General features: G+C 41.3%; 3 protein-coding genes across 6 annotated transcripts; 2 read left to right on the forward strand and 1 right to left on the reverse strand.

Moving 5' to 3' along the window:
- Nucleotides 1-4,993: 4,993 nt before the first annotated feature.
- Nucleotides 4,994-6,946, forward strand: LOC122048873 (exocyst complex component EXO70H1-like). The gene has a single exon (XM_042610387.1). The coding sequence runs from the start codon at nt 4,994-4,996 to the stop codon at nt 6,944-6,946; it is 1,953 nt and encodes a 650-aa protein (XP_042466321.1).
- A 3,070-nt stretch (nt 6,947-10,016) lies between these two features.
- LOC122047884 (serine/threonine protein phosphatase 2A 57 kDa regulatory subunit B' kappa isoform-like) lies at nt 10,017-13,947 on the forward strand. 3 transcript variants are annotated; one of them, XM_042609410.1, is made up of 4 exons: nt 10,017-10,330; nt 10,435-11,669; nt 12,646-12,969; nt 13,667-13,947. In XM_042609410.1, the coding sequence occupies exons 2-4, from the start codon at nt 10,509-10,511 to the stop codon at nt 13,667-13,669; spliced, it is 1,488 nt and encodes a 495-aa protein (XP_042465344.1). In that variant the 5' UTR covers nt 10,017-10,330; nt 10,435-10,508; the 3' UTR covers nt 13,670-13,947. The 3 variants fall into 3 exon arrangements, with proteins under 3 accessions (XP_042465344.1, XP_042465342.1, XP_042465343.1); XM_042609408.1 differs by lacking the exon at nt 13,667-13,947 and having other exon boundaries at nt 12,646-13,157; XM_042609409.1 differs by lacking the exon at nt 13,667-13,947 and having other exon boundaries at nt 10,017-10,326; nt 12,646-13,157.
- Nucleotides 13,364-17,569, reverse strand: LOC122047885 (protein YIPF1 homolog). 2 transcript variants are annotated; one of them, XM_042609412.1, is made up of 7 exons: nt 17,361-17,569; nt 17,232-17,274; nt 17,078-17,158; nt 16,773-16,962; nt 14,546-14,813; nt 13,642-13,865; nt 13,364-13,559 (listed from the first exon to the last, which is right to left on the reverse strand). In XM_042609412.1, exons 1-6 carry the CDS (start codon nt 17,430-17,432, stop codon nt 13,659-13,661), a joined length of 861 nt encoding a protein of 286 aa, XP_042465346.1. In that variant the 5' UTR covers nt 17,433-17,569; the 3' UTR covers nt 13,364-13,559; nt 13,642-13,658. The 2 variants fall into 2 exon arrangements, with proteins under 2 accessions (XP_042465346.1, XP_042465345.1); XM_042609411.1 differs by having other exon boundaries at nt 13,364-13,865.
- Nucleotides 17,570-18,132: the final 563 nt, after the last annotated feature.

Raw genomic sequence — 18,132 nt, forward strand, 5'->3', positions numbered from 1 at the left:
TTTTCGAAATTGATTCGACGAAAAAAAAAATCAGTCAAATCAATTTAAGATGGATTTTTTCAAAAAGTTTAGAAATCGATTTGACTAATTTTTTTTCCAGTTGAATCAATTTTCGAAAAATTCATCCATAAGTTGATTTCAGCCAAAATCGGTTGATGGACTGGCTGTTGGACCTAGAGACTTCGGAATGACATGAAATCAATTCCTATGTGTTCGTCTAGTTCTCCTTATTATAAAAATATTCTCAAACATCAATTTGACCTAATATATTGAGAGCAATGATTTTTTGAAGATGAATTAGTTTTTCGAACGTATTTTTAAGTTCAAAAAATCATTGCTCTCAATATATCTAGTCAAATTGATATTTGAGGACATTTTTATAATCAAGAAAACTAGATAAACATATAGGAATTGATTGCATGTCATTCCGAGGTCTTTAGGTCATTCTTTTCAATAAAAATTGGCTAAAATCGGCTGATAGACCTAGAGACCTCGGAATAATATAAAATTAGATCTCTTTGTGTTCGTCTAGTTCTCCTGATTATATAAATACCCTCGAATATCAATTTGATATAATATATTGAGCTATTCGTTTGAACACGAATCAATTTTTTTTTAAATATTACTGTTCAGGATGGATTTTAAAAAAATATATTTTGAGAAAAATCATTTGATCGACAAAATTAACATTAAATTATTTTTCATATGTTCGTCTAGTTCTTATGATTATATTCATCACCTCAAATATCAATTTAACCTAATATATTAACAGAAATGATTTTTTGAACATGGATTAATTTTTTAAACTCATTTTCATGTTCAGAAATCATTGCTCTCAATATATCAGGTTAATTTGATGTTTGAATGTATGAATATAATCAGGAGAACTAGATGAACACATAGAAATTGATTTCATATAATTCTGAGATTTCTAGATTTCAAAATTGATTAATTAATCAATTTTGATCGAAATCGACCGATGAAAAAAATGATTCGACTAATAATTGAATCGATGGGAATAGGAACAATAATAAGAGATAAAATTGATACAGCATAAATGATTTGACCATTTTCTAACTAACCTACGTGATTTCGTCATTTCATAAAATTACCTACTAGCCTACTAGCTAGGTTCAGTAAAAAAAAAGTAAAAAGCCATTCTTTCTTTAACTTCGATTCCATTAGTTCACTGAACCAAGCGGTTCTTCTATTGGAACCGGTTGAGCTTGTGGTTTAATTTGCTAGTTGAGATTATAAATTTCAACACCCATGACCATAACGACCCCCTCTTAGACTTTGACATGATAAAAACGATGTTCAATACTTGGTCAAATATTTAAGATTTTAATTCGTCTATTTTTCTTCTTCTAATTTTGCATCAAATGATATTTTCTTTCCTTGCAACTTTCGCATGTTCATCACTACACAATATCAATATACGATAATATATATCCTTGTGGATCATTCATTATATAAAATATATAATAGAATATAATAGAATATACTCATGAGAATATATTCTTATGGATCATTCATTATTTCATGATGACAAAAAATGAATACGTTCGCCCTAGCGTTCCCGTCAATTCATCCCAAGACTAATACGGAAGAGATAAATCACGGACGACTGTTAACCTTTGGAATAATGACTAATACATAAATGAGACATTTATCATTCATTATTTCATGCACCTTTAGATGTTCGCTGCCCAAATGCTACTTACACTCTTGTATCAGGAAGAAAGGATTTTCATGTCCAAAGTAAATAGGCCGTGTTCGTCTAGATAAGGCCCGTAGCTAAGATTCGACCTGATTAGTTGCTTGAAGGATCTTACCGTTATACCATTACCCGGGGGCTAATGCTCCATATATACTCGTCATTATTGGCAATTGTTTTTGCTCATATCATTTTTCCAAACCTTCACTCCTTTCCTCAAATTATGATTCGGCAATCCATTTGGCTTCGCACAAGCCACATCCAAAGGGGTTATGTAAGTCACAATCGAACTAGAAGTATAAACTCATACTACTCGATCAACATGACAATTCTCATACGAATCTATAAACGAAGACGTCTTCATCTTAACTACACGTCTCCGCTGACTATATATGTATCTCGGATGTAAGATTATTTCTCCTTCGAAATAATGATCGAGTCAACTATAACCTAACTGCAGGAGAGTGACACAGGCCCCCCCTTAGACCAAGTCACTTGAACTGATCAATTGCTTCTAGTTAGTTCAGACCTCAAAAATCATTCCCATCACAAACACCAAAAGTCCAAACTAGTGCCTCAGTTTTCAATTCTCTATGAATCGAGTACAAAAAGATATTTTTTTTTAAAGATAGAAATGCAAAAAAAAAGTAAAGAAATAGAGATGGTCGCGAACTTTTGCCTCGATTTTCAATTAGTTATGAACAAGTCGCAAAAAAGCATTTTTAAAGATAAAAGATAGAAAAGAGCAAAAAGAAAATATAGATGGTCACGAGCCTTGTGATTGTTTTTTCTACTATGTTTTGGATGTCAGATAAGATAGTAATTATTCTACGAATGAATGAGATGGAGAAATTGAGAAAAACATCAAATTAATCACTAAACATAAAGAAACTCTCATCCGCTAGACGATTTCTTAATAGTTAAATAGATATTTATATAAATTATGATTTATAAAAAAAAAAATTAATTCTTATCTCGTAAAAAAGAAAAGAAATTGATGCGGTGGTAAAAAAATATGCCAAGGACGAGTTAAAGATGGGAAAAGTAATCGATGTGAAGGTTAAAATCAAGACAGTCAAAGACATAGAATCATTGGGTCACAAAAATTAGTCGAGCGGGTGGCGACGGGTCGATCAGGCATGGGTGCTCGCTCAGCGAAAGGAGGGTCCAGAAATAAGGTGCCGCCTAGAGGCATGTCCGACCAAATCACTTCTCCGGCCAGATGATAGGCAGCGCCCCAATAGCCGGACGACTAAAGAAAGGAGGACAGATGTTCACAACTGTGACGACCCTATAAGGGCTAGTTCGATCGGACCGCCTGTTCGGTCATACGAGGAATAACATACTGAGCCGAGTAACCGTGGAGAAGAACAACCTCGAGTAACCGGGCGGGGAATCGCGACCAAGCAGCTCCCCCACTCGGCCAAACACTGGGACCCCCTTGCTTAGCTCATCGTATCCTTCTGGGAGATGGTGCCGCTGACAACAAGGCATGGTGATCAGTAGTCAAAATAGTACGATGAAAACTTCCACTGAAATGTCAGGGATTTGCACGTCCCGTTAAGAAATTGTGTTAGAGACACTTTTCTGACTTATTTTTTCTAGGAAAAATGTACATGCACTTTGAGAAGCATGCACGTACGCTACATGATCACAATAAAAAATGGAAGGGGGGGGGGGGGGGGGGTCCATGCACCGGAGAAAGTATGCGTTATTTGTGAGTACGCTCTTGTTACTATTATAATTTTCTTTGTTTTTCACTATTGTCGGTGGCTGACTTGAGCGTCGGATGATCAATGTCGGGGACACCTTCCCTAATCCGATACTAACGGAGTGGAGTCTTCACATGTTCAATTACAAAATCACATTTCTAACTAACTGTCTCCATCGCTTTCAGACATGATCAAAAATTTTATCAGTAAAAAAAAATTATAACAGAATTGATCCTGTCCGAGAGTCGAGTCGACGAACGCTGGGGAGATGACGTTCACGTTGACTGGATGTAGACTGAAGATGACATGGGTCTCCGACGAGCTACGCTTGCAACCACAAGTCGTTAATACTGAGCCGGGGAGGGGTTCCCCAGCGATGGCTCTCCGACGCTCAAGTCAGTCACCGGCGGCAAGTGAATGAAGTAGAGAAGAGAAAAGAACAACAGCGTAACTGTAGCTACAGTAGTAAACATACCTCCGATGAAGTTTGGGGCTCCTTATATAGAGCTCCTGGGAGCGTGCGTGCACGCTTGTCGAGGTGTGCACGCCTCTCAAAGCTTACCATGAAAGGGCGTGCCAGTAAAACGTCTCTGACACCATACCTTAACAGTCCGAGCATATCTCTGACAAAACAGCGGAAGCTTCCAATATACGATCCTCTGCCTAGCCATGCCGCCAGCCATGCCGTCTGTCGATGGCACGAGTTCCTAGAAAGATATCACCAGCTACTCCTTTTGTCTGTTACCGGGCTGAGCAGAAGAGCCGCTCGGCCAGTTTACTGTCTGGCTGCTATTGTGACTGGGCCGAGAGAGATGCCCGCTCGGCCGATGGTCCGCTGTCTCGGCTCCGTCTTGTCGAGGCGAGGGAGCCATGCCTGTTTGGTCGGGGCTGTGTCCACTGTTCGGCCGAGCGGGACGGTCGCTCGGCCTTCATCGCTCCATGCCTGAGCGTCGAAAGCTCGGTATTTGTCCGAGCTGTCGTTGTGATGGGTCAGGTACTCCCTGTCCGAGTGGGGAGGTGGGTCGCTCGATAGGACGAACTCTCGGAACTTCGACCACTTTGACTTTGACCTTCCTCGTGTCATTGACCCTCCTCAGGACGGGAACCCTTCTTATCGCCGGATCAAGAATTAATAAACCATAACCCATAAAAAAATTACTAATAATCTGTCCATAACCCATAAATAACCTATATACTAAAAATAATCTAAATACTATAAAAATAAACAATATTAAAAATAATAAAAAATATTCATTTTTTTAGTCCGAAACCTAAGATATCTCAATTCACGTGGGAGACAAAGTCCTAATTCTGAATTAAAAATGGTGACCCGTTAAAAATTCAGCACATCCTACGTGACTTCCTTATAAATGGAGTCACAGATTGAGCAGTTGAGTTGCAGATGCTTGTCGATTTCTTCTTCCCCTGCAAAGTTGAGATTTTTGAGCTCGATTTCGGTTTTTGCAGAAAGAAAAAGTCGAAATTTTTGAGAGTTGTTCTGTCTTTTTGAGGTTTGATTCGTTCTCCGTCTGCGAAAAGTCGTGATTTTTAAGGTCGATCGGAGATGCCGCGGAAGGGAATGCGCGGATTCTTCTCTTCGTCTGGTCACTCGGAGCAGCGGCAGCGCGACCGCCGGCCGGCCGAGAGCTCCGTTTCGCCCTCACGCCGCACGTTCTCGGACACCTTGATGGAGGACAACATCGCCTCTGCGGAGCAGATCATTGGCCGCTGGGGCCTCGATGTGGCCGGCTCCCTCTTCTCCGCCGCCGGCCGGCCCGATTCCGTACACTTGCTGCGCGCCGCGGCGGAACTTCACCGCTCCATGGTTTTCTTCTCCGATCCCTCCGCGGAGTCCTCCGCTTCGCCCGAGGAACGATCCGCAGCGCTGTTCCGCGCGCACGAACTCCTCGCGGCCGCCATGCGCCGCCTCGAGCGTGAGATGCATCTGCTCCTCTCGGCTCATCACTCCATCCTCAACCCCAGAGATTCTCTCCGCCTGCAATATGCCTCCTCTTCTGATGCGTCCGACGTCGATGATGCCGAGGTGGACGGCAGCGGCGTCGGCGAGGCAATGCAAGACCTTCGTGCGGTGGCCAAGACGATGATCTCCGCCGGCTACGGCAAGGAGTGCGTAAGGATCTACACTACTATGCGGAAATCCTTCGTTGAAGAATCCATCTATCGATTGGGATTCGACCGCAAGAAAGCTCACGTACACAAGCTCAATTGGGCGGCGATCGAGCCCACAATCCAATCTTGGCTCGCCGCCTTCCCTGTCGCCTTCAGAACACTCTTCTCCGGCGAGCGCTTCCTCTGCGACCAAGTCTTCAAAGGCTCCGACACAATTCGAGAGTCCTGCTTCGCGGACATCACTGGCGACGTTGCCGCCCGAATACTCGCCTTCCCCGAGTCGGTAGCGAGGTCGAAGAGGTCGCCGGAGCAGATTTTCCGGCTCCTTGACCTCTACGACGCCGTCTCCGAGCACTGGCCAGATATAGAGACTTTATTCGCCTTCGAATCCACCGCTGCGGTTCGGTCGCAGGCTGTCGCGTCCCTCCTCCGGCTGGCAGAGGTGGCACGGGCAACGCTGGCAGATTTCGAGGCGGCGATTCAGCGGGATGCTTCCAGGTCCGCCGTCCCCGGCGGCGACGTCCACCCCCTCACCCGATACGTCATGAACTACGTCCTCTTCCTCTCCGACTACAAAACTACGCTCGCCGACATCTTCGCCGACTTCCCCTTTCAGGCACCGTATCCTCCGCCAGAGTCCCTGTTCGACGCGACGGCGGCGGCGACGCCGCCGGTGTCCCCGCCTTCCTCCTCCATTTCCATCGTCAACTCCTTACATGAAAATCCATGGAGGTCCCCTCCCTCTTCCCCCACCGCCGCCGCAGCCGGATCGATTTCAGCACGAATAGCGTGGCTCATTCTCGTTCTCCTCTGCAAGCTCAATGGCAGGGCGGAGCTCTACCGAGAAGCGGCGATCTCGTACCTCTTCCTCGCCAACAACCTCCAGTACATCGTAAGGAAGGTGAAAGAGAGCTCCCTGGCCGTTCTCCTCGGCGACGAGTGGGCGGTGCGGCACGCCGAAAACGCGAGGCACTACCTGAGGAGCTACAAGAGGCTCGCGTGGGCGAAGCTGGCCGATGAAATTCCCATGGAGACGGCAGACATGACGGCGGAGGAAGCAGAGAGACGGATGCGGCGGTTCGACGATGCGCTGGAGGCAGCGTGCAAGGGGCGTGCGGTGGTGTCTGACGCCGAGATGCGGGAGCAGGTGAGGGAGTCAGTGGAGAATATGATCGTCCCTCAGTACCGAGTCTTCCACGAGAGGTGCAAGGCCACTGTCGCCTCGGCGGCGGCGTTGAGGTTTTCGCCGGAGGACGTGAGGAACAAGATCGATGTGGTCTTCACCGGCTCGAATGGAAGAACTTCGTCGCACGGTTCATCTGCTTCCGGTTCATACTCTGGCTCGACTGCTACCGGTTCATCAAGGACAACGCACCGGTCTGAATAAAATTAAGTAAATTTATTAGACAAAAATTAAAAGGTTATCAAAAGCAAATCTTACATTAAAAAAAATATTTAAGAAACTTACTATTTTAAATTTTATTTCTAAATTATTCTTTTTATCCTAAAACCAACGATATTAAACGGCTGTATCGATAATATTTTATTATTAAAATGTCTAGTCGAGCATAACACATGTCTAAAATGGCACACTGATATTTATGGAGATTTGGGTCTAGTCAAGTCAGTTCAACTTGATTTATATCACTGCCTATTTATAGGCATTATAGGCAACAATGTAATGAATAGCGATCCGTGAGAATATTTAGTAAATTTCGATTCTTTCTTTCGCTGATTGCTTTTATCGAATCGAACTATCAGTTCATGTATTTAGGGTTTAAAATATTATTCTTTTACTTTTTCTCTCTCTCTATTTGTTCTGAATGTTTGATTTTGGACAGTTGAGGAATAAATTTTTTATTCTCGTATTACACCCTGTCCGTCACATGTTCGCTCGGATGTTATGATTTTCCTCTCTCGTGATGGTCTTGGGTCGGATACGACAGAAACGCTAGGGACAAGCGTTTCACCTTTTGCCACAATTAATTTTGGTCAACAATGATCAACTCAAGGAATGAGATCTGGGATTGTTGTGCCCTAGCTAACTTCATTCTTTTCTGTTCTTTCAATTGTTCATCTCCAAGTGTGTCTGCGTCCCAAATCTGCATAAGGACTTGTTTTTTTAACAATGAATACTTCGAAATCATGGATTTACTGCTTCACTGTCGTTGCTTTGCTTCCTCTCTTGCTATTCGTTCTAAAGCTTTGATGATACGGTGAATGAGCCAGGCCCCCAAGTGGAGTCCAAAGTAGTTGGCAGTCAAAAGTTCAAGGTAAAATAAGAACTGAGGAATCTACTGAGTGAAAATTTTCTCATCTCGATCGGCCAGAGTTAGATTTGATATTTTGGGGGGCTTAACTCCTCACTTAGCTCGATACCTATGAGACTCTATTCCCTATTACATCCCGATCAATCATGGTTGAGCGGTTACTCTGAGGAGCCTAATTCCCTACTCAACTAGATATTTGTGGGACTCTACTCCCCATTACATCCCGAACGGTGAGCAGCCCAACTCTCCACTCAGGTGGATATTTATAAGGCTCTACTATCCATTACATCCCAATCGACCAAGGCTGGTTGGACACTGAGGGGTGGGTCTAGCTCCCCACTCAGTCGGATACTTACGTGACTCTGTTCCCCATTACTTCTCGATTGATTGATACCGGTCGGACATGCTCTCAAAAGCCCCGTGCCTAGTCTACCAAATATATACAAGGCTATGTTCCCCATAACCTCTTGATCAATTAATGTCAATCGGACATGTTCTCGGGGGCCCTTATAAGGCTCAACTTCCTTGAGGATATTAGGATATTTTTACGATTAGGAGAATGAAACGAACACATAAAAACTTTATTATGATATTCTGATGTCTCTAGGTTCATATTTAAGGTTTCCGATTATTTTTTCTTTTTTTTAAAAAAAAAAAATTGATTCTGGGACGAATCCTAAATTTGTCCAAGAATTCGGGACGAATTCTGAATTCGTCCCAAAATTAGGGACGAATCCAAAATTCGTCCCAGAATTAGGGATGAATCAAGAATTCGTCCTAGACTTTGAGACGAAGTTTGAGATGAAAATATTTTTGTTAGGAATTTGCGACGAATATATTTTGTTACAGATTTTGTTTCTAATTTGGGTCAATTTTTTTTTCACCAAACTTGTTACGATTTTAGGACGAAAATTATTCATCTCAAAATTTCTTCCCTAAATTATTATTTTTTTCGTAGTGAATTATCTTCACTTTCTTTGTCTCTCTATTTTTTTTTTCTGTCTATGTGAGTTTTCAACACTCCTAACTAACTCACCCACAGTTCACAACCCATTGCTTCTAGACGAGATCATTTGATTTTTGTCCACAATGCTTAGCTCAAGGATTGGGATATGGGATTGATGTGCCCTAGGTAAGTTCATTCTACTCTATTCTTCTGATTGTTCGTCACAAAGTGTGTCTACGGTTCAAATCCACACAATGTCTTGTGTTGTTTCCGGCTATGGAGATTTCAAAATCGCTAATTTAGGGTTTCGTCAGCTGTTTGTTCCAAAAGTTTGAACTGGATAAAGCTCAAGAATTGGGATTGCTTTGCTCTAGAAAAGTTTGATTTTCTCTATTCTTCTGATCTCTCATTGTCGATTTTGTACTTCAATTCATTAGGAGTTCTTATTTTGCTTAGCTTTTCGCCGGCAAAACTCGATCTTGAGTCGAGATTCCCTTGATAATGTATCAATTCTGGTAATTTCTTTTTTGTTCTGTTAAGAGTCAAGATGGGAATTGGCAAAGATAAGCATGGAGAGTCCGACAAAGTCTGTTCCCAAACTTGACTAATGGATATAGCTACTCCGGCGGCAGCTACCCTCCTCCTCCGGTCGTCGCTCTCCGACAATCGGCCACTGCCGTAGCTAAATTCTGGGGTGCAGTGATTTACGTGCCTGTTTGGAGATGTCCGATGGTGAATTTATCTTTAATTCTTCTATGATCTTAAATTTATTAGCAAAAATTTATTGTTTGGAACCAATTGGTTACAAATGATTCGACAAGAAAATCTATAGAACGAATAGGTCCGTACAAAAAAAAGTATGCTGAGACTGCGTCCATCTATACGACGTCATTTGTCTCTGTACGGACAAATTTAAACCAAAGGGTAAAGGTAAAAATGGTTGGGGTTTAAGGTTTTGTAAAAAAAGGTAAAAAGGTTCACCCGAATCGTGAGAAGGTATTTTTTTTATTCAATAAATATAAATAAACTTCAATACAAAAGTCCTACTCTTTTGATTTTTACCATAAATTTAAATAATAATAAAAATAATAATTTAAAAGGAAAATATTTATTAATTGTTTTTAGATCCGCATAGAGGGTGTTTTGAGATCTCTCGTTCCATCTTTTCAACGGCTCAGATGGCTAGGATTGCGCACGGAGATGCATCACGGCTGTCCATTTGAGCAGTTGTGTCTCTCACTGCGCTGCTGCTGCCGCTTCTGCTTATTTCTGGTTCGCTTCGCCTCCGCGGATCCCGAAAGGAGAGCGGTAGGGGTCGAAGGCGGCTGCGGCCCCAGTCTCTCCGTTCGGAGTGGGAATCCGTCGCCGGATCTGCGAGCTATGCTTCGGATCGAGCTTTTCTCGACAGATCGGCGAACCTTTGCCCGGAAAATTCGTTGAGCCGCTTCCTCCGGCGATTCCTAGGGTTTGCTGGACTGTGATATCCGCCGCTTTTTCCGGGCGTGCTTCCAGGTCCAGATCTGGATTCCAGTTTGCTGTCTCCGTTAGTAGGCAGGTGTTGATTGTGTTTATGTTTGATATTTCTGCCTTATCTGCTTCCCGATTTGGATTCTGCGTTCACTCTTAGTGTGATTATGCTGGTTTGATCTGAAATGCTAGGCAATGCACCTTTAATCTCGGGATTTCATTGAAAATTTGTGGCTTTTCCGAGCACTTCTCAATATTCTGGCACAATGTGGAAGCAACTTCTCAGTAAAATACCTCGGAAGTCCTCCAAATCTGATACGTCTTCTGGTTCTCTTCGTGGCCATGGCGGCAGCAATGGTGTGCCTCGGGGGGACGGGAACCAGATCCAGCGGACAAGCAGTGGTAATGTGCTTCCTTCCCGGGCAACCACAGTGAAGAGGACAGCTTCCGCTATCTTCCCTTCTAGTGTTGTCACCAGCATCGAACCGCTGCTTACATTCAAGGATGTTCCTGCTGCAGAAAAGCAGAACCTTTTCCTCAGCAAATTGAGCCTCTGTAGTGTCATCTTTGATTTCTCAGATCTAAACAAGAATTCGGAGAAGGAAATGAAACGGCAGGCGCTGCTCGACCTCATTGATTATGTTGATTCAGGGACCTCTAAGTTCACCGAACTGATTATCTCCTCTAGCTGTAGGATGTTTGCTGCTAACTTGTTTAGGGCCTTCCCTCCGAACAACCGAACCAGCACTAGTAGCGGGGAGACTGATGAGGAAGAACCAATGTTTGATCCTGCATGGCCCCATTTACAACTTGTTTATGATTTGTTGCTGAAGTTCATAGAGTCCTCATCGTTCGATGCTAAAATTGGAAAGAAATATGTAGATCATTCATTCATTGTGAAATTGCTCGACCTGTTTGATTCAGAGGACCCCAGAGAAAGGGATTGCTTGAAAACCATCTTGCACAGAATCTATGGAAAGTTTATGGTACATCGCCCCTTCATACGAAAAGCAGTCAACAATGTATTTTACCGGTTTGTTTTCGAGACGGATAAGCATAATGGGATTGCAGAATTGTTAGAGGTTTTTGGTAGCGTAATCAGCGGGTTTGCACTGCCATTGAAGGAGGAGCACAAAATATTTTTGACGAAAGCTCTGTTACCTCTTCATAAACCAAAGACACTAGGTGTTTATCTTCAGCAACTAACTTACTGTGTGACACAGTTTGTGGAGAAAGAGCCTAAATTGGCAAATGGAGTGATAAAAGGCCTATTGAAGTATTGGCCGATAACAAGTAGCCAGAAGGAAGTTATGTTTTTGAGCGAGTTGGAGGAAGTATTGGAGGCGACCAACATGGTGGATCTCCAGGATTGTGTGGTTCCATTGTTTCAGAGAATTTCCTTATGTGTCACCAACTCACACTTCCAGGTGATAAAAACTCTCTCTAATACATTTCTTTACTTCCCTTATGCATAGACTTCTTTTATCACTTTATGATTTCTTCTTAGTTGAATGAGTTCAAGTTATTTGTTACATACATGTTGATGGAACTAGTTCTTTAAAGTTTTCTGACTCTCAAGTCTTCCTTTGTGTATGTTCACCGGTGCATGTCCAAATGATTGTATGCCAGTTTCTCCAATGATCGCGTGAAGTTTCACATATATCTTGAATGAGTAGATTAGGTTGCGGATAATCTAGATCCTTCTGCGACTGCTCAATTATGAGATTGAGTCGTAGATACAAAATGCAAATTGGGGTCTCACATTTGCACTAGATCCATGTTCTTCGTATGAGTTTTAAAGCAAATTCTACTGCTTCAGATAATGTGTCGTTCATAATCTTGTAGTGTGGATTATATTTTTTTAGTTATAAGTTGCTCATAGACTCTCCAATGTTACATTATTGTTAGGAACCGGCACTTCACCTTCGTAAAACAATTCTGCTATGTTAAAGAAGGATTGTTATGCCTCTTATCTACCACCCTCGTCGTCTCATCATGATATTCTATGAGTTAATTTAGAAGCTTAATCAGGATATCAGCCAATGCTATGTATTAGTCAAATAAATACTCTAATGTTCACACCCTTAAGTAGCAGTGAATTTTTTTCCTGATACGTTTGAATGTTTGCATTATAAATTATATGCTATGTATTATCGGATTGATTGCTTATACATATGAACAACATTTCTCTTGTTTTATCAGAGAATTTGTCTCTATTCGCCTTTATTTTAGAGTGAAATTTATGTCATCAGTGGACATTATTCTTTGCTTGGTTTGGAAGCAAATGTAGATTTTAGGATGTTGTAGATAAGCAAAGCCAGCACCGATACGATCTGCACCTGTTTTTGAAGTTGTTTCGATTCATCAAAATGATATATCTAATTGGTTGTGAACATTTTTTAGGTTGCAGAGAGAGCCCTATTCTTGTGGAACAATGACCATGTCATTAGTCTGGTTTCACAAAATCGACAAGCAATCATGCCTTTGATTTTCCCAGCTCTAGAAAGGAACATCCAATGTCACTGGAATCAAGCTGTTCTCAACCTAACACAAAATGTGAAGAAAATGTTATCAGAGATGGATCCAGAACTCTATTTGGCTTGCGAAAGGCGGCACGAGGAGGATGAAGAGAATAGGAAGGCAACGGAGGAGAGACGGAGGATGGTTTGGGAGCATTTGGAGACTATCGCATCGTTCCAGTCAGTAACTGGGAACACACCTGTACTGGTAAGACCCACAATTACCCCATCGATTACCGCTGTTATTTCGTAAAAGTATTAGAAGCCTCGATGGAAATGAGAGTAGTTTTCATGTCACTACTTCAGATATCCTTTCATGGATGGTGATGATTTGTAAGTAATGCAACCATTTTGTGTGCTTGGTGTTGTTGAATAGCACTAGTCAATTTGCTTTTATTTGTGGATCGATATTTGAACCAAGTTAAACTTGTGCATGCTGTCTACAAATTCTCAATCCATTTGATGTTACCTAATGTTTTTTTTCATGAAAATTGTGGGGTAGATTTTATGAAATTAATAACAATTTTTCAATAACAATGAACAAAAAGATTACATTGTCATGTTTGTGTATGTCCCAGTTGAACTGAACTTAAAACAATGAATTAATAATACTCCATCAGAGTGAAGATCTACTAAGTTGCAATCCTTGAGTTACAGCCTAGTCTATATTTTAAAAAATAAAAATCTTGTCATATAGTAAAAAAAGAAAAAATTAAGAATCAAAATTCTATTGTCTTTAGGTTTAATTGACAGAGCATATAATGCTTGGATCAAAAGATAGTCCGATATGTGAAACTCCTGTCAATGTGAGATTCCGACTGAAAATGAGGACATTCTGCTCTATCAATGTGAGATTCTGACTGAAAGTATTGATACTTACCGCCGTTTTAACTTTGCTCACACAGTGATCGTGAAAAAGTAGAGCTTCAAAACGACTGCAAGAGTCAACTGGAGCAGAAATATTCCGGCGACGATTAGGAACCACCTCTCCCCAGATGACACAATGTGTGTGCGAAGATTAAGCGCGACAAAGGTTGCGGACATGAACCCTGCAGCGCAGACGGTCACCCATCTGAAGATTTCCACAGGTACAATGAAGAGGCACTGCAAGGATACATACAGTAGGCAGTAAGACGATGGATGAACAAGCATAATCATTTAGTTACACAGTTAACTGTGAACGGAATCAATCGAGTATGAAATTAAAGTTGTATGGATGCACTACTGGAATAACTCTAAGAACGATGTAACAAAATAAGAGCCGAATATAATAACCATCCATCTGGGAGACAAACTATCCACCGGTTGCAACTAAAGATCAATCCAAGTCAAAGCATCAACGACAATGTATGGATCAACTTAAACAGAAAAGACAACTGTAGCTGCTAAACGATCGCTTACTTAAAAGTATTAACGAAGTACATAACGTAATAGCTCTTCCACTCCTCGAGTAACTCGTCATCTCGACAATGGTAGTGGTTTGCTTATAGAACGAGCTATAAACATGCACCAGATGGCAGATTTTATAGATCAAGAATAGAGTTAATCAGTTGCTTGGTTTGCCCAAAATCTCATGAAGATTCAGTTTTCCAGGTTGAATGAGATAAGTTAGGTTTTTTCTACCCACCTCTAGTTGGCATGTAAGCTATCAAATAGATGCAAAGAAGCTCTAAAATCAAATAATGTAAATGTTCCATTTTCTAACTAATGAGAATTACACAAAAAGATGAAATGATGAAGAAAGGTATTTCTGCTGAACTTAGAGAAAGTAACATATAGCTTACCATGGCAGGAATGAAAACGAATAAGGAATAGCCAAATAGACACCAAAGTTGAACGAGTCCAGATGGCACGGAGAGGTATTTGAGTACGATGTATAAACCGAGAGGAACGAAAGTGACATAGCCATAAAACAAACCAGCAGACCAAGTAACCAAATTGATATCATACTCCCACTCTTTATGCTGCAATTTGTGTGCTAAATAAGTGACAAATGTGCCAATGGCAGCAGCCACAAAGACCAACGTGGTGCATATCCAGAATGGACCATATCTGCAAAAAGCAAAGTCAGTTTAAATCCCAGAGTTGGAGGTATTGTAAATTATTCATGTCATCTAGGCAGAAAACCTTCCAGAACAAAAGAAGGATGCAAAATAGAAAATAACAAAATGAAATAACCACAAAAAATAGAAACTTGCGTTTGATTACAATCAGGCTTCAGCACACCATACACATACCACAATTCCACAAACGAATGAATCTCGACTAAAATAAAAGTTGGTTTAGGTTAGAGTTCAAGTATCTCTAACATAAAATCTCATTTTGCTTCCCCAAAGTTTCCCTTTCGGTCAAAATGTCTCAGAGTTACAATACTATCAAAATTCCTCAGAGTTTACCTTAATTATGTAGAATGTTCCTGTCTGAGGATGGTTGGGGAATGTTGGAAATCTGGAAGCATTAAACATACAACGAAAGGATAAACATTTGGAGGCATTTTGACAATAGTAAAGTTCTGATGAAAATTTGGCAAAGCACAAATACTTGTAAAACATTACTAATATGATGCATTATACTGGTTGTTCTAACAATCTCTAACATGTCTCTGTCAAATTTGAGAACGCCCATAATTTACTTTATTGGGACCACAGATCTCTTGCCTGGGGACCTACATAGTAATCACTAGAAGCAGGGACGGATCCAGTGGGGATGATGCATTATACTGGTTGTTCTAACAATATCTAACATGTCTCTGTCAAATTTGAGAACGCCCATAATTTACTTTATTGGGACCACAGATCTCTTGCCTGGGGACCTACATAGTAATCACTAGAAGCAGGGACGGATCCAGTGGGGGGGGCGGCATCGACGGTCGCCCCTCCTTACTGGCGGTGGAACCCCTAGTATTATGGGGTTCCACCGGTGAAGATAGAGGATACCACCCCTTGTTCCGTGTAAAAATCGTCCCTCCATGCTTGAATTCCTAGATCCGCCACTGACTAGAAGTGTGGCTGGTGACTGGGCATTAATACAAAAGTAACCGGAATCAGCAAGTGATGAAAAATTATATAGAGAATCTTAAGATAGAAACTTATTAGTCGGCGAAAATTTCTCTTGAAGTCCGGTTCTATCAGCTGACCAACTTTAGTGGCTGACTTGATTTTCTCCGTTCTTGGAAGATAAAAGGTTGAATTCGAGGCTCAAATATTGTAACAACTTCCGTTCCCTTCAAGACAATTCTTCCAAAGATACAATACAAATGAAGTGAAGGGATAGATATCTGCGATCTTACTAAGTCATGTGATCAAATAGCATCACTCCACAAAAATCTCCCATATGTTGGCATCAGAAACGCTCAAGAATCTCCTCCCTCAAAAAAATGCTCTAAAAAAATTCCATAGGAATATGCTGGCAAGTCCAAGCAAACTCACAGGCAACATAGAAACTCATAGTATATGAAATGTGACAGTTTATGAAAAACATGAATTACACGAATTCACTCTTCAGTGCAGTGCAGCTGACTTGTTATTTCATCTATCTAATTGGAAGGACTGACTTAGGTGTTTAAATTAGAACATATTAGACAAAATTGGTAAAACATCTCTAAAGCCACTTGGTTGGTTTGAATCAACGTGATAGCTTCTATGATGAAACGTAAGACAACATCATCTGAAGTCCACTACTTTGACAGTGACAATTGTAAACATAACTTCAGTATATTTGAACACCATGGTCTAAGCCTAATCATAAACCATCATTTTTCACTACAAATTCAATCCATTTAGCAAGGTAGAACTATATGATAACCCTTGTAACTCCAAACATCCAAGTTAGTAAAGGAAAACATAAGCCTAAAGAACAATGAATGATGGTTGGAAATTTTCATAATGGAATGAGGCAAGGAGTTTCACACAGAAATAGTTAATTGAAAGAAATTGCCTTCAAACTTAGTATGACGAGGCAGAATTAGCTAACAACTAAATAGTGAAGCCGCATATTGGGAAGAGCGCGTACAGGTCGGGATTATCAGATGTCTTATCAGCGAAGGTCCCTCTGAACGGGAAAAGCGAATCTTTGATCCTTTCCAAGACATCAGCGGTATCAACATCGAAATAAGGTTTGTAAGCAACCACAGTGAACGCATGCATCCATCCCGACTGCTGCGGTTCATCGTAGCTCCCACGCACTGGCTTCGAGAACGTATCTACAAAATTAAGACCCCTGATCCAAATGAGAAAGCAACCCCAGACACGATACAATCGAAAGCAATAATGGTCACAGGAGGAGAAAGAAAGAGAAGCCGGGAAGAGGCCGAGTACCGTCGGCATCTGAAGGGGGGCGGAAGACAGGAATCTTCCCCTGGGAATCCGAAGAAGGAGGAAAGGTCTGAAGGTTGGACTCTGACCAAGCAAGAGGTTAGCGATTCGAGATAGCAATCTGACAGAATTTTGCATCCGGAGGGATCGATCTAACCTTTGAACTTGAGGGCGACGTGATCCGCAGAAGAGACAACGGCCTGGTAAAGGAGAAAAAACAAGATCCTGTAAGATCAGAAAGGAGAAGAGAAGAGGGATCGACGGGAAAGAGGTACCGACACCGTACCGGAACGGTTCCAGAGACGTTGGTGCCGTTGTTGTCGTCGCCGATGGAGGTGTAGACGCCGGTCGACATCATCTTCGTTCTTCTTCCGGGGACTCGCCGTCGAGGGAAAGCTTTCGAGATCCAGTCCGGCGACGAAGGGAAGCAGGGGCCATAACAAACAGCCCGAGCCGGAGTTGAACCCGACTTAGCCAGACCAAATGCTTCGCTCGTATCAGACCGAACTCATGAACAAACGGCTCATGCCTCGCTCGTATAGATCAGCCGGCCTAAAAAGCTAGTCAGGTTCAACCGGTTTAAACCCGTTGGTCAAATAATTAGCCTCCTCGAATAATTATATTTCGGCAATTTACTGAATCGACTGTCCAAATTTCAAAATACCTAAAACACGAACCATATTTTTAAAATACCCCTCCGTTTTCTCTCTAATTCCCTCCATTAATTTCGTTCAAAATTGACTAATATATATATATATAAAAAGAGATTTTCAAAAATACATTTATTTTACTTTTTAATAATTTAAAATTTTGTAAGTCCATCAATTGATTTCAAACAATCCTACTAATCCTAATAGACATTCTCACACCACATTCAAATTTAAATTTTACAACCTGATTAATCTTGGGATAGATAGTCCCATCTCATATTTTATCCATCAAATAAATTTAGGAATAATGATAACTCTTAACGTAGTGTCCCAATTTTATTAGTAGTTCAATCATTGTAGATAAAATTGTAAATGAACTGAATGTTTATGAACAATTTTGATATTCTA

Source organism: Zingiber officinale, chromosome 2B, assembly GCF_018446385.1.
Source record: "Zingiber officinale cultivar Zhangliang chromosome 2B, Zo_v1.1, whole genome shotgun sequence".
Lineage (NCBI taxonomy): Eukaryota > Viridiplantae > Streptophyta > Magnoliopsida > Zingiberales > Zingiberaceae > Zingiber > Zingiber officinale.

Coding starts and splice junctions, on each gene's coding strand:
- LOC122048873 (XM_042610387.1), top strand. CDS start 4,994: ATGCCGCGGAAGGGAATGCGCGGATTCTTCTCTTCGTCTGGTCACTCG.
- LOC122047884 (XM_042609408.1), top strand. CDS start 10,509: ATGTGGAAGCAACTTCTCAGTAAAATACCTCGGAAGTCCTCCAAATCT. Junction 11,670..12,645: donor TCACCAACTCACACTTCCAG/GTGATAAAAACT, acceptor AACATTTTTTAG/GTTGCAGAGAGAGCCCTATT.
- LOC122047885 (XM_042609412.1), bottom strand. CDS start 17,432: ATGATGTCGACCGGCGTCTACACCTCCATCGGCGACGACAACAACGGC. Junction 17,275..17,360: donor ACGTCTCTGGAACCGTTCCG/GTACGGTGTCGG, acceptor CTCCTTTACCAG/GCCGTTGTCTCTTCTGCGGA. Junction 16,963..17,077: donor CCCCCCTTCAGATGCCGACG/GTACTCGGCCTC, acceptor TTAATTTTGTAG/ATACGTTCTCGAAGCCAGTG.